Raw genomic sequence first — 23,356 nt, forward strand, 5'->3', positions numbered from 1 at the left:
CTGTCGCGCCGGAGTCTCGCGAGAGCCGGAGGCGGGGCTGGAGGCAGCCTATAAGGAGGCGCCCAGGGACACGTGACTCTCTCTCCTCTCTCTGTCGCCTGCTCTGCCGCCGCCATCATGGACACCGGCCGCGTGCAGCCCATCAAGCTGGCTCGGGTGAGGGGCCGAGGCCGGGCCGGGCGGGGAGCCGGGGGGCGGAAGGGAGGAGGTGGCGGGGGAGCCTGACGCTGCCGCGCTCCGTCCGCAGGTCACCAAGGTGCTGGGCAGGACCGGCTCCCAGGGCCAGTGCACCCAGGTAAGTGCCCGCCGCGCGCCCCCGCCCCGGCCCCCCGCCCCGCCCCGGCCCGGCGCCGCTGAGGCCGCTCTGCCCCCCGCGCAGGTCCGCGTGGAGTTCATGGACGACACGAGCCGCTCCATCATCCGCAACGTGAAGGGCCCCGTGCGGGAGGGCGACGTGCTCACCCTGCTGGAGTCGGAGCGCGAGGCCCGCAGGCTGCGCTGAGGCCGCCGGTAAGTGGCGCGGGCCCTGCACGCCGCGGGGGGCAGAGGCCCAGGCCGGGAGGGGCGCCCCAACTTCCACCAGCAGAGCCCCAGCACCTCGGATTTGCTTTATTTTCAGGTGCGGGCCAGCAGGCTGCCGCCGCGGAAGGATGCTAAGGGATGTGTAAAATAAAATGTTTTTGTCTAAGCTGCGAGTGAGTAGTGTGAGCTTTGAAAGTGGGGCAAACGGTGGGGGTGCCAGATAGGATGCAAACAGGGAGCTCGTCTCGAATAGACTTTGCCAAGAAGAAGTCACAGAACGTAACCGGATAATAACTTTATTTGAAAGTTTGTTCCCCCCTCCCCCATTGAATGGGGAACCTCCTCTCTCAGAACAGGGGGAGGCACACACCGGGAAGAATTGGAGACGCGATCTTGCAGTGAGACACAAGTACAAGTTAATTTGAGCCCTGAATGTAGTGGCTGGAGGGTTTTGATAGAGTTGGACGGGAACTAGGAATGAGAAAACCTTTTTAGAGAGTGCTGGGGATGATCCTTGATCTTGCTGTAGATTTGTTGGCCTGTTACAGCCTGAACTGGGTGACTTGAACCCTTCCCTGAGCTGCTTCATTTCCATCTTCCTATTTCCTGAGAACCTTGGGATTTCAGTTGGCCTGCTCCCGGTTTGTAAAGGCTCTTCACTTTAAGGTGCTTTGTGGGACAGTAAATGGAAGCCTATACTGATCCAAGCTATCTTACCCATGGGTTAGTGGAAAGAGAACAGAGCATCAGATTGTTTAGCTGGGGTGGGACCAGGGAGACGATGTGACCAGTCACTCAGGCTCAACATCCTGCTTGCTCTCAGTATCACTGCTGTCAGAATCCGGAGAGGCTGGTGGTGTCTGGAAGATATGTCAGAAAAGTCCATTCTTATCCTAAACCAATCTATTTACTAGCCTGTCTTGATAGTTTAAGGCTACACATACTCAACACTGCCTGTCTTTTCTCCTACTTTAGGATCACATGCCAGATGTGATCTCGAGTTGACTCCCACTTTTGCCTACAAATGTTTAGATGTCTCCTATTTTTTTAAAAAACAACTACTCTATTTGACTTTTTTGTTTACTGCCCATAATTAGAGTTATTGGAGCAGCTAAGTGGTACCATATGATGTAGCCCTGGAGTCAGGAAGACCTGAGTTCTCACATCTGGCCTTAGACACTTACTTAGTAATTACCTAGCTGAGTGACCTTGGGCAAGTCATATAACCCCATTGCCTTGCAAAGAGTTATTCCATGATGCTGGAATAAATTTCAATTCTTATACCTTCACTGTTTTCATTTCTTCCTTTGACTTTCCTGTTCTTGAACTTCTATTTTTCTAACTATTGATTTACTCTAAATTACCCATGTTTCCAAGTATGTGTTTTAAGTTTTATTAATGAATTTTTTTAATAAGGCAGTTGGGGTTAAGTGACTTGCCCAAGGTCACACAGCTAACTAATTATTAATTGTCTGAGGTGGGCTTTGCACTCAGGTACTCCTGACAACAGGACCTACTGTCACCTTGCTGCCCCAATTCTGTCATGTTGTTGAGATACTTCTTATATTGTAACTCCCCTAGCCTTGTCTCCTTTTTCTTGGACAATTAAAATGATCTCTTACTACATCACCTGACTTGAGACTTCCTATTCAGGTTTGCCCATATTTAACTGCCAAATAAAAAGTGCTTGACATATTCTGTCTACCTTGTTTTCTTGTTTCCACAGGGAGTTGCTAGTGCATGTTAGAATTTTTGTAGGGTTCATGAACAGGTGGCTTACCAAAGGCCCTGGTTTAGCTGAGCTTAAGTGTGCATGCAGCAAAGCAGCAACTTCTTCCTGTCCAGCTTCCAGGGCTATGGCCAAGGCACTAGTGCCTTCCTTTGTGGGAGGAAAAAGAATCAGGATAAAGTAACCTGAGGGATGACCATCTGGACTAGAATCATTATAACCTCAGGGAGGGAGTAATATGGGCCCCACAGTGATCACAGGAAAAAAAAGGAGAAGAGGGGAGAAGTAGACCTGGAATTTCTGGGCAAGTTAGAAGAGGGTGGTAATCTGAATCCCTTTCCTTCCCCCATCATGCAGACCCCAGCCTTACATAGTCCAAGACAGCCTGGTCACAGGTTGGCTGGGCCAGGAGAAGTTTTACCATCTCCACTCGCCCATGTTCACTGGCACACATTAGGGCTGTGGAACCTTCTTCATCCTGCAGGTTCACGTCAGCACCACAGGCTAGTAGGGCAGCCACCATATCCTGCCGGCCATGGCTCACTGCCAGCATCAGGGCTGTCTGCCCTGCCTGGAGAAATCAAGAATACATCCTGGGCTAGGAAACACATAGGACCTATCCCAGCTGAGAGGATGGGACCAGACCAAAGCCAAGGACGGGAATAGTTAAGACTGGACATCTTAGCCTAGAAGTATTCGTGTTTTAAGATCTGTGGATTCCTCCCGAGCAGGTAGAGACTCACCTGGCTGGCTTTGGCATTGACATTTCCTAAGCTGAACAGCCTCCTAATGATATCCATGTCATCCTCTCCATCCACAGAGGCCAGAGCAGCCAGCATGAGGGCTGTGTACCCTGCCCTATTCTGATGATCCACCTCACACACTCCTATAAGGAAGAAAAGACATAGTGGGGTGATGCCCCAGCTCTTCTGCATCACCCCTCTCCTTTCACACAGCCCTTGAAGATAGACACCGGACTAAAAGCTTGGGGGCTCCTCAGTTCAGGCTCTGCTGTTGACTATGCAACCTTAGTGCCTCATTCTGAGCCTATCCTACCAATAAAATTACATCAGTGGAGTTCCAAGTACTTTCTACTCAGTACTATCCCAAGGGGTTCAAATTTGTGTAATTTAAATGCCTTCTATATATCAAATCTGGTCAATGTGCCAAATACTGGTTTGCCCTGTTTCTAAACTAAAAGGTACTAAGAACCACCTGAGCAGCCCTCAACTTATGAGGAACACCTTTAATAGTCTTAGAGAAGAATCCCCAACAGAAGTGGTTATCTAGACTGCACTTCAGGTTACACTTGACCCCTATTGTGTGACCTTCCCAAGACAACCCTAATTGCCTCACATTTAAGAATCACCTGTATAAAGATAATTGAATCCAAGAGAGCTGATGAGATCACCAAATGAAAGGAGGGGGAACAAGTGGGTCTATAGGATCCGAACAGTTATAGAACATGACCTAGATAAGGATCCACAAAGGAAATTAAAAGAATGCTAAATAGAAGAGCAAAACCACAAAAACCTAGAGATGAGACTGAGAATAGGGGGAGCCTGGGATCCACAGATCACAAAGAAACAGGATTGAGAAAAGGCCTTTGAATTTAAAGATTAGATTACTGATAACTTTGGAGAGTGTTGTTCATTGAATGATGAGGTCAGAAGCCAGATCAAAGAGTTCAGAAGAAAGTGGAAGTACCTACTGAAGGTAGCTTTTTTTTTTAAGGTTTTTGCAAGGCCTTGGGGTTAAGTGAATTGCCCAAGGTCATACAGCTTGGCAATTATTAAGTGCCTGTGGCCACATTTGAACTCAGGACCTCCTGATTCCAAGGCTGGTATTCTATTCACTGTACCATCTAACTGTCTCTAAGATAGCCTTTTCAGGAGTTTAGCCACATAAAGGAATAGAGATCCATGCCTGTGAAATCCTTCTCTTCCTTCAAGATTCAACTCTGGTGCCATTTGTGAAGCTTTCCCAACTGAATGTGTTCCCTCCCAATTTAGCTTTAAGTGTACTAGACTTAATTGATTTGTGTCCTACATTTTCAATACCCCCCCCATAAATTAGAGGAGCCCTGAGGCCAAGGACTAAGTCTCCCAACATCAATATAATGCCTCATACTTGTTGCACTTAATAGACATTTGTAGAGTTGAAAATTTGCCATAAATTCCAGGAGAGGCCCTAAGGACTAAGTTTAGTGGGATTCCAATTCCAAAAGGGTCAAAATACCTAAATTACAGCGATGTGGGTAGAAGGAGATCCCAGCTTTAGGACCTACTCCATTCGTTTTTCATACTACTTCCCTTCATTTAATTACTAACATTTATAAAGCATTTTCCAGAAATTATCTTATCCCAGCCTTGAAACAACCCTGTGTGGAAGGTACCATAGGTATGATCATCTTTCTATGAATGAGAAAACAGACTCGTCAGATGCCAGAATTGTGTCCCGGTCTTACTGATTCCACAGTTCCTCTCATATACTCTACAGATCCCAGACTGTTTTGTCACTCTGCCTTTGTTCATCCCATCTTGCAGTCTGGGGAGAGATTGGGCAACCAGCACACAAGCATATAAGCTTCATCATACACTAGGAGGCAGGCAAGATCCATTGATCCAGCAAGTGGAGATGTAAACTCGAACAGGAGACAAAGTCAAAACAATGACCTTTTTCTGGGAGCCTCAGCTATCTCACCTATAAAATTAAGAGTCCTAAACTAGCTTTCTGAGATTTAGCGATCTTATCCACAGAAGAAAACAGGAGCAAGAAATAGGGAGAAGGGCAGCCAGGTGGCGCAGTGGATAGAGCACTGGCCCCTGGAGTCAGGAGTACCTGAGCTCAAATCCTGCTTTAGACACTTAATAATTACCTAGCTGTGTGGCCTTGGGCAAGCCACTTAATCCCATTTGCCTTGCAAAAACTTTAAAAAAAAAGAGAGACGGAGAAAAAAACAGACAAGCAGGACAGCTTTGAAAACTATAGGTCAAAAAAAAGCTATAGGCTGAACTCATTTCAAAAGAAATGTAAACTGTACATAACAAAGCTGTAATTTCCTGTACAATCCTCTTTTTCTGCAAGTCCAGGTTATTTGGTATTTAAGCTCAGATTTACAAAATGAAAATAAACCAAGCAAAAATATTTAGATCCCTTAAATCCCATGCTGCCTAGCAGAATAGAAGTTCTTGAGCCCATCAACCATGTCATTTTTTTATCTTTGTGTGCCTGGTACCCAACATGATGGTTTACAGATATCGGGCACAGTCAATTTTTGTTGACGGCATGAATTGGTAAATTCTAAGAGTCAGGGGGTCAGATAAGGTGCAATTATTGGCAGGGATCTGTGTCAGTACCAGGGAGAGTTCCCAGTGCATTAGTACCTTTGGGTGGGCTACCAGCAAGCTCAGGGCCTCACTACTGGGCAAACAGTACCCTAGAGACTGCAATTCACAGCCATGGAGGAAGGAGAGTTTTCTCTCCCAGCACAACTTAGGAAAGCCCATTCCTCTCTGGGCAAATGCTACTGGGCTAAGGGAGTTACACCCTCTACAACTTATGATCTAGATATCATAGGATTTAGAGATGCGAAGGTGTGGATGATGTCAGGAAATTCTGTAAATAATTCCCATTCCCATCATGCCTTAAGGTTTACAAAGTGATTTCTTGAAAGATAAGCTTTGCATGTTTTGTCATTTGCATTTTGTAACAGAGAAAACTGGGGTTCAGAGTAAGAAATTTATCCATGACTAGTAAATACTTGAGCAAGGACTCAAACACAGGACAACAGAATTTAGAGCTAAAAGAAAATCTGAATCCAAAGCCTCTCCTCCCCTACCATTTTCTGGACAGGGGAAATGAGCAGAGAGAGAGAGGGGCAAATCTGCCCAAGTCACTCAACTAATAAAATGAAGAGGTTGAGGTCAACTGAGCTTTAGAATTTTCAGCTCTAAATAGCAGATCCAAGATTAAAACACAGTTCTTTGGGCCCCAAATTTTGTTGTTTTCCACTTTTTTTTTTAGTTTTTTTGCGAGGCAAACGGGGTTAAGTGGCTTGCCCAAGGCCACACAGCTAGGTAATTATTAAGAGTCTAAGGCAGGATTTGAACTCAGGTCCTCCTGACTCCAGGGCCGGTGCTCTATCCACTGGGCCACCTAGCTGACCCTGTTTTCCACTTTTAGCACATTGATCCCAATCTTCAGTTTACTTTAAATTCCCACAAGTTTAACATAGAGGTTCACACTGAGCCCTGCCATTGCAGGATCATCAAATGCAGGGCACTTCACTCTATCCTGCCTAGAAAACTAGAGTTCAACACTGACCTCATCACTGAGAAAGGATGGATCGATGGTACCAAAAAAAATGCCCAACAGACCACTGGACTAGGAATTGGCAAACCTGGGCTTCATTAGAAAAGCCAAAGAAAAAGAAGATACAAGATGAATAGGGAGCTAGTGAGAGAACACAACCACCCTGGATGAATTCAAGTAACCTGGCCTTGAAGAATTGCATTCTTGGATTCAGAGAATGAGCAGATGTGATAGCTGATCCAATGTCAGCAACATTTAAAAGATCACAGAAAATAGGAGAGATAAACAAGATGAGAAAAATACTGTCTCAATTATCACAAAAAAAGAATGGAATCTTCAAACTATAGGTCAGTTAACTTGATTCAGATTCTTGGGAACAATCTAAAATGAACCATTAAAGACATGGTTGTCCAACATTTAGAAAGGGAAGCAGTAATTACAAAGAACCAGCATGGTGGTTTCATCATAGCCAGGCTGGTCTTGTTTACTTTTTTGGTAGTTTCTTGTCCAGTTGTGACCTCACTGGGGAATTTCTTGGCAAAGATCCTGGAATAGTTTGCCATTTTCTTCTCCAGTTCATTTAACAGATGAGGAAACTGAGGCAGATAGGGTTAAGTGACTTACCCAGAGTCACACAGCTAGTAAGTGTTTGAGACCAGAGTTGAACTTAGGAAGATGACTCTTCCTGACTCTACATCTGGCATGGCCTCCACTGTGCCACCTATCTATCCTTAATAAAAACAGATTTCAATCTAGATTTCAATCACACTTTTGATAGAGAACAGAAGATGTAAAGAAGATAGAAAGATATGGAATAGGTGATAATACAATCCAATGGACTCAAAACTGATTTCATGGCTGGACTCATAGGATCCTTAACTGAATGACAACATTGTAGTCTGTTTCCTTGGGATCTTTATCATTCCCTTAGTTTGCCCCCATCTCTAAACCCTCAGGACAACATCTAGTCCTTTTCAACTTAGGTGTCTTCCTCTTTGGAGGGCAGGACCAGATCTACAACAGTGGTTATTCCAGGTATGAAATGGATGCCCCAGAGTCTAGAGATGGAAGGATAGAATGTAGACCTGGAAGGGACTATCCGGGTTACCTAATTCAATCCCAACTTTCAATGTACATAGATGGAAGAAACAGACCCAGTGTTGTTTATCATTTTTATCCATCATCTAAATAAAGCTATAGATGTTTGCAAATGACACAAAACTGAGAGGCAGAATTACCACACTGGATGAAAATTAGGATCTAAAAGACTTTTGAGAGGATAAAATATTGGGCTAAATCTAATAAAATCAAATTCCATAAGGATGGGGCAGCTAGGTGGCACAGTAGATAGAGCACCGGCCCTGGAGTCAGGAGTACCTGAGTTCAAATCCAACCTCAGACATTTAATAATTACCTAGCTGTGTGGCCTTGGGCAAGCCACTTAACCCTATTTGCCTTGCAAAAAAACCTAAAAAAAAATTCCATAGGGATAAGTGTACAGTTTTAACCTTAGGTACAAAAAAAAATCAATTTCACAAGGGGGCAAAAAATGAGAGGCAATGGCTAGACAGTGGTTGTTTTCAAAAAAGATGCTATGATTATACATGTATATTATCAGATTGCTTGCTGTCTTAAGGAGGGAAGAAAGGGAATAAGAAAATTTTGCAAAATGAATGTTGAAAACTATCTCTACATGTAATTGGAAAAAATAAAATACTATTATATAGAAAAAAGACTGGCATAAAGGACTGCCATGGCAGAGAGGCAACAAAATGGCAAGAACGCTGGACCTGGAATCAGGTGACCTGAGTTCAAATTTTTTTTAGGTTTTTTTTTTTTGCAAGGCAAATGGGGTTAAGTGGCTTGCCCAAGGCCACACAGCTAGGTAATTATTAAGTGTCTGAGGCTGGATTTGAACTCAGGTACTCCTGACTCCAGGGCCGGTGCTCTATCCACTGTGCCACCTAGCTGCCCCCTGAGTTCAAATTTAACCTCAGATATTTATTAGCAAGTCACTTAACCTTATTTGCCTCAGTTTCCTTTTCTCTAAAACCACTCAACATCTTTACCAAGAAAACTCCAAAAATCATCACAAAGAAACCACTGAACAACAATGAAGGGTTGCAGACACAGTATGAATCAGCAGTACAATATGGCAGCCAGAAAAGTTAAGACTATCTTGGCCAGCATGAGGGATCAACTACTCCCTTGCAGTAGATGCGAAATAGTTTCATAGTCCTCTGCTCTCATCAGATATCATCTGGAGTCTTGGTTCCATTCTGGGCCCCACAGTCTAAGAGCACCAAAAAACTGTAGTGTCTAGAGGAAGACAATGAACATGTTGAAGGTCTCAAAGTCATTCTCAGATGATGATCAACAGAGGAAGTTAAGTTTGTTTATTTTGAAGAATAAAAGGCTCAGGAGGCCATAGTGACTGCTTTCAACTGTCTGAAGGGCTGTTGTGTGAAAAGGGATTAGATTTTTTTCTGTTTGGCCCCAAAAGTTTGATACAGCAACAATAGGTGGAAGTTCCAAGGAAGCAAATTTAGGTCTGATGTCAGGAAAAACTTCCTAAGCATTAGAGTCATCCAACAGGAGGGAGATGGTAGGTGGTAGGTTTCCTTTCATTGGAGACCTTCAAAAGGAGGCTAGATATTTGTATATGTTATAGGGTATTTTACAGTGGGGAATAGCTATTGATTCAAGGTTGAATTATATGCTCACTAAAGCCCCTTCAAATTTTAAATTCTTTAACATGGCCAAATCCTTCCCCCAACTCAGCCTCTGTTTCCCCATCTGTAAAATACAGAAATTGGCAAAAGGTGGACTAGATAACCTCCAAAGTTCTGACTGTGGGAAGGAAGTAGTATGTGGGAAGGTTGGGATTAGACAGCGTAACCTGGATCATCCCAGTTCTACATCCTATCCTTCCATCTCTAGACTCTGGGGCATCCATTTCAGACAGAATAGTCACTGCTGTGGATCTGGTCCTGCCCTCCAAAGGAGAGGGGACTTATGGGAGTTGGGAAATGGGCTAGATGTAGGCCTGGGAATTTAGAGATGGGGGTAAATTAAGGAATGAGGCCTCTTTCATCTGAGAAGATGGCACTGACAGGATAGTGTTATTCTACAATGCTGGAAAAGGGCCCACTGGCAAGTTCTTAAACCTATTGATTCATCCCTGTGACCAGCCCCCAGCCCTATTTTCCATGCCTCAGGCTCCACTGACCAGTATCCAGCAGCAGGCGTACAATGTCAAAATTGGAATGGGAGACGCTGTAGTGCAAGGCCGAGTTGCCATTACCATCAGCCAGGTTGACCACATGGGCCAGCAAGGCTGGGGAGTGTGCATTCAAAGTTGCTAGGAGGGCCGCCACTGGACCAGGGCGGGAGTGCTTCTGGCTGGACACACGAAACCATTCCTGTTGCACCAGGCGTGAAGTGCCGGTAGCCTATGAAGAGAGATGGAAAAGCAGAGAATGATGGGAGATTTTGCCATGAATCCTTATCTCCTTAGAACCTTGATAAGGGGGCCATGGGAGACTGAGAACTTACTCCCTCCTGATCCCTGCTGCTCTTGGGCTGGCTCAGCTGCTTCTGGAGCACCAGACAGGCTTCCTTCAGGCGGGGACTCAAATCAAACCTAACAAGGAAGACAATAGGGCCGTCCCTAAGGCACAGGGAGGAGACTCCTATAGGACAAAAGGGGGCAAAGCAAGACTTTGGATAGGATGAAGACCCTCTCAGAGACAGAACAAAACTGACTTACTCTTCCCTTCACCCCTACTCACTTCTCCTGGTTGTCAGGGGCATCTTGTCCAAGCTTTGGCTGGTCCTGGACACCAGAAGAACTGCTCACTGGGGAGTGAGGTGGGGAATGGCCAGCAGAGCCAGAGCTGTCATCTGAAGAGCCCTCCGGGTCCCCTGGCTCTGAATTACTGTCACCATCACTGGCTTCTTCCTCTTCACTGGATGAGGAGCTCTCATACCTGAAGGGAGAAGGGCTTGTGAGTGAAGGAAGACAATAAGTAAAAGCTTTGGGGGATAAAAGTAACTAGGAACCTAGTGCCAAATGGGAGCCTAGAATGTTAGACTCTCAGAACTGAACATGCTCTCCAAGCACATCAGAGAATGTGTTTCTCGACTGGCATCTCCAATGCCCAACTTTCCTGTTCAATGATCAACAAAACTCTAGTGATGAGGAAACTATGACTATCCAAGGAAGCCCATTTCGTGTTTGAATCATGGAAGAAAGTCATAGTCCAGAACAAAAGAGAGTTGGATCTAAGCAATTATCATTTGTTTTAGAATCTGATGGGGGTTAGTCTAAGCCCCATCATTTGGTAGATAAAGAAGCTAAGGTCAAGGGTGGGAAGTAACTTTCCCAAGGTGAAAAGTGAGTGGAAAGCTAGAACTGGAAGCCATCTAGGTCTCTGATTTCAAATTGAGTGCTCTTTACTTAAGATCAGGAAAGAACCCAGAGCCCAGGAGGAGGGAATTGTGTTCTAGTCTTACTCTCCATTGAGGATGCCCACAAATTGCAGGCTCTTAGGGCCAGAGCTGGGCTCCGCTGCTCCATCCCGCTTCTTCATGATGGATCTGAGGGTACCTGAGGACAATGTGTGATTGTTGGATGAGGCACCACCCTCAGCTATGCCCACAGCCAGGCAGAGTGGAAGGCAAGGGATAAGCTAAACCTACCAGCTTGAGCTGTGACCCGATTCTGCTGAGCTGGCATTGGACTGGAGACTTCATATACAGTTGGAGCAGCCGCTCCAAGACTCAGTTCCAGGGGTCCCAGCTCAGCCTGTGTGCTCTTGTCAGTCATGGTCCCCTGCCCCAGGTGACTGGGGGTCTGGGTGGCAGCCTCTTGTCGTAACGAAGATGATGCCTCTTCTTCCTTCTGGAGCTGAGCAGCCTCTAGCTCCTGGAGTCGCCCCTGCAGGAAGGCACTCACCCCACGCTGGTGTTCCAGACTGCTCTTTAGCATCTCTAGTTCCCGTTCAGCTGCATCTGGCACCCCCAAAAGCTCCTCTGTCACCCATGTGCTTGCCTCATGGGTCTCGGGCACTGCCAATATGCCCTCTTCACAAGTCTTGGGTGCTGCCAGTGTGCCTGCCTCACAGGTCTCAGATACTGCCAACACACCCACCTCCTGCATCTCCAGCTCTGTTAATGTACCCACTGCCTGGGTTTCAGGCACTGCTGACATACCCATCTCACAGGAAGACCCCTGGACCTGACCTCGGGCCTTGGTCCCCCTCTCTGATGTGGCCAGTCTTTCAGTCAGTCGGCGTAGCTCTGCCAGTTTCCCCGGCCGAGCTGCAGAGTCCAGTTCCAGTTCAGGTTCAGGGCCTAGCTGGTGTCCTGCCTGTATCAGACGAGCCCTCTCCTCCCGTAAGGTGCGCAGCTGCTGCTGCAGCACAGGGAGTGTCCTCACCTGGCCCTCTAGTTCTCGCAGTCGACGCAGAGCAGCTGCCATCTGCTCCCGAACATGCTGTAGTTGGGCTGGGCTGGCAGCTGGGGCAGGGCTGCTGCGGCCTGAGCTCAGGGGGCTCTTCCAGCCCATCCCAGGGCCAAGACCAGTGCCAACAGGTGCTTGCTCCTGTTCCTGTGCCAGCCGCCGACTTGTCTCCAAAAGTGTCTTCTCTACTCTGGGGTTTCTCCCTGGGGCTGTTCGGGGTGATGGTGGTGGGAGGAGGCCAAGACTAAGGGGAGGTGCTGGGGTGAGGGACAAGGCTCCCCCAGGCTCCCCCAGGCTCTGGGATGATCCCCGTCCATCCTCACTGGTTAAAGACTCTGTAGAGGTCCAGAGTCCTGGGCTACGGGGACTTCGGGGGCCAGAAGGCCGGGGTCCCCGGGGTCGACGGGTGGGCAGTGGGGCTCTATTACGGAGACCCTGCCCACTTTCAATATCCTCCACATACTTCAGGAAATCCAGGTCCAACTGGAAACCATAAGGAGTCTCCACTGAGTATGGGCTTCGAGCCCCACCATCCTGGTCCCTGTACAGAAACGGGCCACCCAGGTCTGGAGGAGAGAGATAGATGATTCAAAACTAACAGCAGTTAGGGTCAGAAACCAAAAAGGAGATAAGGGGTCAGACCCAAGGACTTGGGGAAGCAAATACAGGGACAAACCCAAAGGTCAGGGAGAGGAGGAACCCAGAGGTCACTCATATCCAAAACAACAAAAAGGATGCCTTATTGGGATTATTTGAACCACCACCTTCCCACCAACTCCCCTTCCTGATTACAGAGGAGGAACGGCCTAGATGGCCTGAATTTCCTTGCCCTTTTCACTAGTCCAGTCACTTTAGGCACTTGGGAAGAGAAGGAAGTTTTCCCCTCCCCCCAATACCTCTCACCTGGCAAGTTCTGGTTCATAGCAAATTTGGCCATTGTCTCTGTGGACAAGCAGGAAAAAATGGCGTTAACCTAGGTCAACAAGTTTACAAAATGTTTAATCCTGATCCTGCCCAGTCTGCCTTCTCCCCTGGAACTAAGATGTTTTCGGTGCACCTCTTCCCCCCACCCTTCAGGACCAGGAGCCCTTTGGTCTAAGGCATTGGGAAAGGGGAAGGTAGAAAGAACCCTGAATTTAGGTCCAGAAAGACCCCAGTCATATCTCTGCACTGAATCACTTACTACCTGTACGACTCTGAGGATATCATGTAACCTGATTAAATCTCATTTTGTTCCTCTGTAAAATGAAGGGTTGAACTAGTTTAGAGGTCATTAACTTTTTGGAGACATAGTCCTCTTTGTCAGAATGTCAGTCTGTGGACCCTTTCTCAAAATCATGTTCATAATCAGAGGAAATGATAAATTTCAGTTAGAGGTGAGTAAAAATAAGAAGGTTTTTTCTTCATTCAGGCTTGAAACCTCTAACCTCTTGGGGTTAAGAGTGCCTAATCAAGGGGGTAGCTAAGTGGCACAATGGATAGAACACCTGCCCTGGAGTCAGGAGGATCTGAGTTCAAATCTAGCCTCAAGAGCTAGCTGTGGGATCTTGGGCAAATCACTTAACCCCATTGGCTTGCAAAAAAAAAAAATGTCCTCTTCCATTTTAGTTGAGCATTCATATCCCAAGTCTAGGGCTTCCTGGAGGAAGTACAGCAGAGAGAGTTTCCAGGTTTCCTTTTCTACTCACCTGGCTGCCTCTGGGATTTGGTAACCTACCTCCTAATGGGGAACAGTAGGATGAGACTTGGAAGGATTCCTATTCTGATGGGGCTTTCCCAGATCCCCTCTTTCAGCATCGAAGAAGAGGAGAAATAAGCTTGGCATCAGGATGATCCCCAGAAGGATCCTTGAAATCAATCATTAAGCATTTATTAAGCATCATCTTTGTTTTTTTAATTGATATTTTATTTAATTTTTCTGATTACATGTTATGAAAGTGCATTCATCCACATTAAGCATCATCAGACTCTATGTCAAGTGCTAGAGATACAAAAAGAAAAAATGAAATAGTTCCTGTCCTCAATAAGCTTACATTCCTGGGGGGGGGGGGGAGAACATAAATGCATACAAGTATGTACAAAATAATAAAGTAAATACATAATAAGAGGAGGAAGGGGAGGTCCTGGCAGTTGGGAGGATGAGGAAAAGTCTTAATGCTGTTGAAATGATACTGAGTGAGATGAGCAGGACCAGAAGAATATTATATGCCCTAACAACAACATGGGGTGTGATCAACCTTGATGGAATATGCTCACTCCATCAATGCGATGATCAGGGACAATTTTAGGGGATCTATGTTGGAGAATACCATCTGTACCCAAAGAAAGAATTGTGGAGTTTAAACAAAGATCAAAGATTATTTTCTTTTGTTAAGGACATGTTTTTTCCTCTCAACATTCAATTTTGACATATGCATATCATGGAAACAATGTAAAGACAGATAGCCTTCTGTTGGGGGAGGGGGTGGAGGGAGGGAAGGGGAAAAATTGTAAAATTCAAAACCTTGCAAAAAAATGATTGGTAGAAACTACTGTTGTATATGATTGGAAAACAAATAAAAATATTTATATTTTTAAAAAGTCTTATGGGAGAGGGGGTACATGAGCTGAGCTTTGAAGGAAACAAGGGATTCTAAGAGTCAAAGACAACAAGGGAGTATGCTCTAGACAGGAATCATCTTGCCCAAGTGTTTGGAGAGAGGAAATAGAGAACCATGTTCAAGAAATAGCCAGAAAGTCAGTCTGGAGTGACCACAAAGGATACAAAGGGGAGGAATGTATAATAGGGCTGGAAAGGTAAGTGGAAAACAGGTTGTAAACTCTAAATGGATGGAGGCTGCTCAAGAGGAGGGGTCCCCAGTTAACATGGCTCTCTTTGGAAGGTAAAGCTCAGTTAGAACACGTACCCCATACTGAAAAAGAACATGTGACTTGAATCAGGATACCCAGGTCTAGAACTTCCTAAGGAAGGAAATTTCCACTTTCCTTCTCCGTAAAATGAATTGGACCTATTACACAAAGATTATTGCAAAGAAAACACTTTGCATGCTCCAAAGTCATGTGGAAATGGGAGCTGTCATCATGGGATTTGAGATTCAAAAGAACTTTAAGAATCATTGAGGTCAACCTCTTCATTTCACATATGGAGAAGCTGAGGTCTGGAAAGGGGAAAGGACTTGCTCAGGGTCATACAGTTAAGAAGCAGCAGGGCTGAGTCTAAACTTTAGTAGCAGATCCAGCACCCATACCACAGCCACCCATTTTTAAAACATTGTTTTTCTAAATGATTGACAAATCACTTAACATCCCAAAGCCTGGGCACACAAGCCACAAGCAGGTGCCCATTTAGTAAAAAAAAAAAAAAAAAAAAAAAGAGGAGGTTGAGACGCAGTAAGGTCTAATACTTAGGGTCATACTTAGGGTCAGGAAACTGATTTCACATCTGACTCTTACTTGCTGTGTGACTATGAGTAAGTCACTTAATCTCTTTTTGAGTTAAACTTTCTGAAAGTTTCTCAGGAAACTCTTAAGTTTAAAAGTTATAGAACAGCTGTAGATTTGCAGGGTGGAGGGAGTTTCCATACCAGGAATCCCTTATGCTGATGACATCACAGGTCTAAAACCAAGATCTTCCCCCTCCATACCAATGATTGTTATTAACACCATTACTGCTGAGACTAGCAAGATTACCAAAGGCCTTGTATCAACACTAGGGAACCAGGATTCAAAAGAGGTGGAAAGGCACAGGTAGAAAACTGGCTCTAGGGCAGCTAGGTGACCCAATGAATTGAGCACCGACCTTGGAGTCAGGAGTACCTGAGTTCAAATCCGGCCTCAGACACTTAATTACCTAGCTGTGTGGCCTTGGGCAAGCCACTTAACCCCACTGCCTTGAAAAAAATCTAAAAAAAAAAACTGGCTCTATAACTATGCCTGAATATTTGGCCTGTTTGAAAGATAGCATTTTATAGTAGGGGAAAGGGGAGGAATAAGGATTTATAAAGCTCCTCCTCTATTCTAGACCCTATGCTAAGTGGTTTTGTTCTGTTTTGTTTGGTTTTTGGGGGGGGGGGCTTGAAAGGCAATGGGGTTAAGTGACTTGCCCAAGGCCACACAGCTAGGTAATTATTAAGTGTCTGAGGTCATATTTGAACTCAGGCCCTCCTGCTCCAGGGCCAGTGCTCTATCCACTGCACCACCTAGCCACCCCTTTGTTCTGTTTTGTTTGAACAAATATTTCATGTGGTCCCTACAACAACCCTGGGAAGTAGATACTAACATTCTTAACAGCTAGATTAAGTGACTGGCCCAGGCTCATATAGCTAGTAAGGGCCTAAGGCTGAATTTGAACTCAAGTCTTCCTGACTGCAGGCTGAGCACCCTTGTCCAGTGCACCACTAGCTGCCTCAGCTAGCAGAACAGTCCTGCCTCTAAGAGTTGAGAGAAAATCAACAAGAAGACATGATAGACCTGGGTTCCAGTCCAGGCTCAGTAGTTTCTTGCCTTTTGCCTAAAGGGCAAACCCCTTAATCACTCTGAACTTCAGGTTTCTCCTCTGAAAAGTAGGAACCATAATGCTTGACTGTCAATGGCATATAAGGAATAAATGCTTCATTGTGAGTCAGAGGACCTCAGTTCAAATTATGCTCTCCCTTGATTACAAGGACCTTGCTGGGGATCATCTCACATTTACTCTCCCTCCTCAGACCCCCTTTGTAAAAGGGAAGGTCTCTTTCAGCTTTAAAACCTAAGACTGTACATCATAAGATGTCAGGGAAGGGCTTAAGAGTCACAATAATAGCCGGCAACTATTCCTTCCTACCTATTATTCCAGGAGAGATTGACCGCCTTTGGGTCAAAGACCAAAAGATCAGATGATGCAGTTGTTCTGGTGAGGAGGTGATTGGAGGTGATGGTTTGCCTTCTCTGGCAGCAGATGACTCTCTAGACCAAAAAATGGGAGTGATTTCCTGGGAATACTGGCCTCCTGAATTCAAGGTAGATAAGACTAGATTCAGAGATTCTTATTTTTTTTTTCTCAGATTCAGAGTTTCAGTAGAGGATCCCAGGGAAACTGGCAACCCATGGGCCCAGGAAATCAAATGGGTTCATATCTGTAAAGGACTTAACAAACTGCCATAGGAGTAAATAAATGTGTTTTCCCTTTAATTGTATGACCTATAAATAATTAGTTGACACATTTATCCACATTTCCAAAAGGAAGTTAAAGGCAGATAAGTTGCTTAAAAGTTCTGTAACCTTAGTTAAATCACTCCCTTCTCTATCAGTCATCTGTAAAATGGGGGAAGAGGTCTGGGCCAGACAGCATCCAAGATTCCTCCCAACTCTAAAATGTTAAGATTCTAAGATGAAAGGTCTAAGGACGTTTTCTAGAAATGAGTCATTATGAGGCATCCAGACAAGCAGGAGGGGAGGGGAGGAAGGCTGGAGGCAGAGAACACCCAAGCCTTGGGCTCCCAAGAGGCTTAATCTCCAGGGGAACTTATGTCTAAAATTCTCACCAGATAGGACAAAAAGCAAGACCCAGGCTAGTAGGACCCAAGGGAATGGGGTTCCAGTCCTGGCGGCAGCACCAACTTTTCTTTTTGGGCCCCACTTTCTCCATCTATACGTGAGGAAGTTGGCCTCTCCCTGCCCTTTCAACTGGAACAATGTGTTAGTCGAACATCCTGGAAATGGGAGAAGTGACTTCATTGCCCAGATTCAGGGAGGGGGCCAAAAGGAACAGCTGAGCACACAGCACAAAGCCAAGGGTGCTGGAACATCTGTTTGCAACTGCAGCCTGAGCTCTCTCAGAGGCCAAAACAGTCACAGGGTCAAGAAGGCAGTCTTTGGGTCCTGCCTTGCCAGAGGGAGATCAGGAATGCTCCGGCCAGTAAAAAAAAAAAAACAGGGTCCTGAGACTCCTCCCCTGTCCAAGTTGGTGATACATAGCTTAGACATTCCAGTCTCATCTGGAAAAATGCCAGTTCTCTGAAACTGGACAGGCAGGCACCAAGGGGGAAGGAGGGGAGGGCCCCAGTACCAAGAGATGGATGCTGATGCTGGCTCTCCCAAGGGTCATCCTCCCCAACACCCTGGGCCTCCCCCTCTTCTGGGCCAACTCAGGTGCTAATTACTGCTGGAAGCTTCTCTAACCCAGCTGCAGGAAAGAATGTGCCTTTTGCATGACTCTCAGCATGGTGCCTTCCCCTCCCTCTCCTCTCTACTTCTCACACTCCCTCCTAGCAGAATTATTTGTTTACTTGTCCTTCCCTGGTTCAAAGTCATGTTGGAAGTGCCTTGGGAGCAGGGTCTGGGTTGTAATATGTAATGTTTTGTAAACCTTCATAAATAGGGGTTCTTGGATTCCTTGTCAAGGGATTCAGAATAAATGTCACTTGAATTGATAAATTAATTCTCTGACCCCATTTGCTTTTTGTCCATTCCAGCTTCCCAGATTCCTTCATTTGGCCAGAGCAAGTGGCACGCTCATCTCTGTCCCCTCCCCCCTTGAGATCACTCAGGCCTAGAAATCAAAGGTCAGAGGAAACAGGCCCAAAAATACTTGGAACTGATCAGTCCATGGCAGTTACAACTCAGGGGCTGAACCTATTTGGGTTGGGGGGGGGGCTCATTTGGACCTTGGATCTCTGAGCCAGCCCCTTTCAATAGAATGGGCTGTCTCTGATAGTCATCCAGATTTCTTAAGTAGATGTTACTGGACTACTTGTAGGGGTTGCTGAGAGGGGGAACTAAGGCCTCTTGAAGTCCCATTCAGGTCTGAGATTCTAAGATTCTGTGAACTCAGTGATGTATATATGAAAATATAATCCTTTCTCCCGACCATCCCCATCACCACCATCACCACCACCATAGCCTATCAATGTCATGGGATTCCACCCACCTCTCAGCCCCATCACTTTCTGAAGCATGTCCCTGTGTATGTGTGTGTGTATCAGAGTGGGCTCTGAGCCCTGATTTTAGTAAACAACCTCCCTTGCTTCACCCGCCTACCCCCTGCCCTAGGCTGTCAAGGAAGCCGGATGCTGCTGCCTGAGAGCCCCTCATTAGCCCATCATGACTCCCAGGGCCCTGCCAGCTATTTTGGGATCCTGCACTGCTGTTATCACTGGGTGACAAGAAGGAGGAAGAAAGACCATAACTGTTGAGGAGGCGATGAATGTATAACAGCTCACACTTCTAAGGTTTTACAAACCTTTCTTCCCAACAACACTGAGTTAAATAATGTGGGCATTATTATCCCCATTTTACAGAAAAAGAAACTGAGGACCAAGGGGTAAAATTACTCATTAGGTAGGCGATCTTGGATAAATGGTAGAAAGAGCTAGGCTTTGAAAGCTGGTATTCTTTCAAATTTGAGAGGGTGGTTCTTGTCTTCCACAATAGGCCTCTATCTGCTATAGGCACATTTGAATACTTTGAGGCAAATATTCCCCCTTTTATAACATGAGGAGCAGGCTTTTCTAGTCTTTTTCAGCTCTAAATCTTTTGGTCCTAAGATTTTGGTAGCTGTCGCAGACCCTACTATGAGGGACCCAAAGGTATTAGAGGCTAACCACCTGAGGATCAGAAGAAAGTCTGGTTTTTTCCCTTCCAGTTAGGACAGTAGGAACTGTCCTCCATAATGCCCCACCCCAAGCCCCCCTAAAGCTCCCTAACTATCCCTAGCAGTGGGAGGGGGCGGAAGGGACAAAGATTCTTCCTTCCTAGCTAGGCGGCTTCATCCGCCTTCCCATTGTCTCTCAGGGCCCCTGGGGCTGCTTCCCAGGCCCCAGCTTCCGGAGAGGTTAGCCCCCCCACCCGCCTCCAGGCCAGGTCTCCAGGGCTGGGGGGAGGAGATAGGTGATATCTAAGCATCAGCTAGGGGGAGCAGAGGAGGTGTGGTACCAACCCAAGTTGGGTGCTTGGGCCATATGAGCTTCCAGGTCTAAGCCCCTACCTCCCCTTACCTGAGGAGGGAGTGGGAACATGCTTAGATGCTTCTAGGCCACCCCCTGCCCGGGCCGGCCCCCTCCTCTCAGGACAGAGCCCCAACAGCCTCCCCCTCTTAGTCACCCTCCCCTCATTTCACTCGAGGCACAAGGATGGGCAATGCCATCCTGCCCTCCTGGAGTGACAAAACAGATCCTTCCTCCCCAAGCCCTGGGTGCCCCCTGGAACAAGTCGGAGAGCCCACTCTCCTCCAAAGCCTCTTGCCCTTTTCCTCCAACCAGTCCTAGAGCATCTGCTAGCAATGCCCCCTGGACTGGGTGGCTCTGGCAACCCCATTCCGCTCCTCACCTACTCCCTGTCCCCCGGCCACTCCTGCCCTCTCCAGGTGGGGCCCCCACCCATGCACCCTCCAACTTCCAAGCTCGGTCCCCACTCTCGCCGCCCCTACATCCCCCCGACCCCCCGCGCTTCCGATCCCTCCCACCTTTCCCGCTGGGGATTCCACACTGTCCTACCTGAACTGCTCCTGGCCCCGGCGCCGGAGCCTCCGCCAAAAGCCGAGGCTCCCCTTAATAGAGCCGGGGCTCCAACTGGCAACCGCATCAGCCAATCGGCAGCCGCAGGCTTCCGAAGGACCCAATAGTAGTGGAGGGACTGGGGGGGCGGGGGCACCGAAAGCCGCTCCTGCCTTCCCCAACCCAAACTGAGCCAGCCCCTCCCTGCGGGTCCCCGAGGCAGCCGGAGAAGCTCCCCAGGGACCAGGGGGCCACGACTAGCCCAGAACCCCCCCAGAGAGCTCAAGCCTCAGAGCCAAGGGCAGAGCCCAGAACCTCTCGGAAAACTCGGGATGGAAACCAGAATACAACCCGAACTGAAGATCACAGAGACAGAATTCAGCCCCGGTCCCTTGGGGTTGGAGAACTGAGTCTCCAAAGCTCCAAACTAAGTCCGGGAGTCCCAGACTGGAATTTTAGACCCTCTTTCCCTTCCTTCCCTGCCTGCCTTTGCTTTAGGCTATCACCTCAACCCCACCCTCCCGAGGCACTCACCAGCCACCTTACACCAACCATTCTTTCTGTTTTATCTGTCCTCTCTCCCCCGCCCAATCCTAGGAGACCCAGAACCCCCCAAGGGCAGAGTAGGACAAGGCCTCTAGAACGATTTCCATCCTATCCCCCCCCCCCACTTTCAGCCTTTAGGTCATAAAACTCCAAAGAAGGCATTGATTCTAAGAATCAGATGTTGGGACGCAGACTAAAATAGGAGACTAGTAAGAATTATTACCAAAGCTAGATTTGTACTCTCTGATCTGTTCCCATGTTTGCCTGACTTTTAAATGATTATTTATTACCTCCTACATGTAGTTCTGCCCATGAGATTTTGAGCCCCACCACCACCACCAGGTCACCCACAGCACTATGAAGTTATACTATGCAAGCTTACTTGAGATTGATGGGTCATGGTGGAGACTTCTGAAAAAGGATGTTCCACAGGAGAAGGAAATTGCAAATCACTCTGGTACCTTTCCCAAGAAAATCCCATGGACAGTACTAAAATGATAAAAGAGAATAACATTAGAAGATGAATCCATCTGTCGTAAAATGTCCAATGCACTACTGAGGAAGGTCAGAGAACAACTCAAATAACGCCAGTACTAAAGTTCTATGCTATAAAAGTTCGATATTGCATAAGAACCTGGAACATAATTTCTCGGAACCAAGGTAAGCTAGATCTAATCAAATAGGAGATGGAAAGATTAAACATTGACATCTTGGGTGTCTGTGAACTTAAATGGATGGGAATAGGTGAATTTCATTCAGATAAATACAACCATGGACAATGGAAAAAATGAAGTAGCCCTCATAGTTAATAAAAGGTTGAGAAAAGTAGTACTGGGGTATGATCTCAAAAATAATTAAATGATATGTTTGAATGCTAGGAAAATTTTCCAAAATCAAAGAAGAGGTCAGTGTTGATCAGTGCTAGGAAGAACTACAACATCTGCTAGAAATAACACCAAAGAAAATTAGCATAGGGGACAAAGATCTATATAGTGAAAGCTACGGTTTTTTCAGTAGCAATGTAGGATTAGGAGAGTTGGACTATCAAGAAAGTTGAATACCAGACTATAAAGCTGCAGATTAAGTCTCTTCATTAGCAAGGACAGAAAAATCAGTAAAAACTTAAAAAAAATTAATTTAGACTATTTACTATAAGGTCAAATACTTTAGACACCTAATAAGAAGACAGGACTCACTGGAAAAGATTGATGTTGGGAAAGATTGAAGGCAAAAGGAAAAGGGGACAACTGAGGACAAAACTGGATAGATAATATGGAAACAACAAATATGAGCTTGAACAGAATCCAAGAAATAATGGAAGATAGAAGGGCCTATTCACAAAGAGTTGGTCAAGAGACTGAATGGCTAAACAAGATCAAGGATTTTCAGCAGGAAGACCATTTAATCCAATTCCCCATGCTTTACAAATGGCTCAGAATTAGAAAGTTGACTGGCCGGGCATTCCACACAGGCAGTAGGTGGCAGGACTGAAGTCTTGACCAGGTCTTTTGACTCCAAATCTCTGCCACCCAAACCCTCTATTTATTTTTTAGGTTTTTGCAAGGGGATGGGGTTAAGTGGCTTGCCCAAGGCCACACAGCTAGGTAATTATTAAGTGTCTGAGGCTGGATTTGAACTCAGGTCCTCCTGACTCCAGGGCCAGTGCTCTAGCCACTGTGCCACCTAGCCGCCCTGAAATCCTCTATTTTTTCTCTTTCATCCAAGCCTATGTTCCCTTGAATTAAATCATTAATAATAATAACTGACATTAACAGTATGAAGTATACAAAGGGAGGATTTGCCCATAGTGCACAGAGGAGGACAATGTGAAGCTGGCATAGGTTCTGCCATCTAAACTAATCTAGATAGCAAGACTCAACAAGTGAACAACAGGCTCATGACAATGCGATTGCCACTTGCCACTTGCAGGAACAATACACCACCATCATTAGTGCATTTTCTCCCAATTTGACAAACCCTGATGAGGTCAAAGAAAAATTTTATGAAGATCTGGAGACCCTCATCATCAGTGGACCAAAAGAGAACAAAGTCATAATTCTATGCGACCTGAATTCTCCCTAAAACTCTTTTTTGGCAAGTGTATGTCAGGCATTCAAACAACGTGGCTAACTTATCCAAGTCATCTCTGTAGTAGAATTTGAAGGCTTGGCAGTTGAGAAAGAACCTCACTGTCTGCTGTCTTGTCCCACCAGTTGATCTTCAGAATCTTCCTAAGACAATTCAAAAGAAAGCGATTCAGTTTTCTGGTCTGGTGCTGGTAAACTGTCCAGGTTTCAAAGGTATACAACA

General features: G+C 46.2%; 2 protein-coding genes across 5 annotated transcripts; one reads left to right on the plus strand and one right to left on the minus strand.

Annotated features, from left to right (window-relative positions):
* The first annotated feature begins 50 nt into the window (after positions 1 to 50).
* RPS28 (ribosomal protein S28) lies at positions 51 to 688 on the plus strand. The gene is made up of 4 exons (XM_074205030.1): positions 51 to 156; positions 248 to 295; positions 380 to 510; positions 620 to 688. The coding sequence occupies exons 1-3, from the start codon at positions 118 to 120 to the stop codon at positions 500 to 502; spliced, it is 210 nt and encodes a 69-aa protein (XP_074061131.1). The 5' UTR covers positions 51 to 117; the 3' UTR covers positions 503 to 510; positions 620 to 688.
* On the minus strand, positions 577 to 20,574 carry KANK3 (KN motif and ankyrin repeat domains 3). Of its 4 annotated transcripts, XM_074205027.1 has the most exons (13): positions 20,501 to 20,573; positions 16,852 to 17,016; positions 13,747 to 13,876; positions 12,933 to 12,971; positions 11,267 to 12,595; positions 11,081 to 11,174; positions 10,357 to 10,554; positions 10,121 to 10,208; positions 9,795 to 10,017; positions 2,995 to 3,137; positions 2,622 to 2,822; positions 2,303 to 2,401; positions 578 to 1,382 (listed from the first exon to the last, which is right to left on the minus strand). In XM_074205027.1, exons 4-13 carry the CDS (start codon positions 12,964 to 12,966, stop codon positions 1,314 to 1,316), a joined length of 2,478 nt encoding a protein of 825 aa, XP_074061128.1. In that variant the 5' UTR covers positions 12,967 to 12,971; positions 13,747 to 13,876; positions 16,852 to 17,016; positions 20,501 to 20,573; the 3' UTR covers positions 578 to 1,313. The 4 variants fall into 4 exon arrangements, with proteins under 4 accessions (XP_074061129.1, XP_074061128.1, XP_074061126.1 ...); XM_074205028.1 differs by lacking the exon at positions 13,747 to 13,876 and having other exon boundaries at positions 577 to 1,382; positions 20,501 to 20,567; XM_074205025.1 differs by lacking the exon at positions 16,852 to 17,016 and having other exon boundaries at positions 20,501 to 20,574.
* Between the last annotated feature and the right edge of the window lie 2,782 nt (positions 20,575 to 23,356).

This window comes from Macrotis lagotis, chromosome X (assembly GCF_037893015.1).
Source record: "Macrotis lagotis isolate mMagLag1 chromosome X, bilby.v1.9.chrom.fasta, whole genome shotgun sequence".
Classification (NCBI taxonomy): Eukaryota; Metazoa; Chordata; class Mammalia; order Peramelemorphia; family Peramelidae; genus Macrotis; species Macrotis lagotis.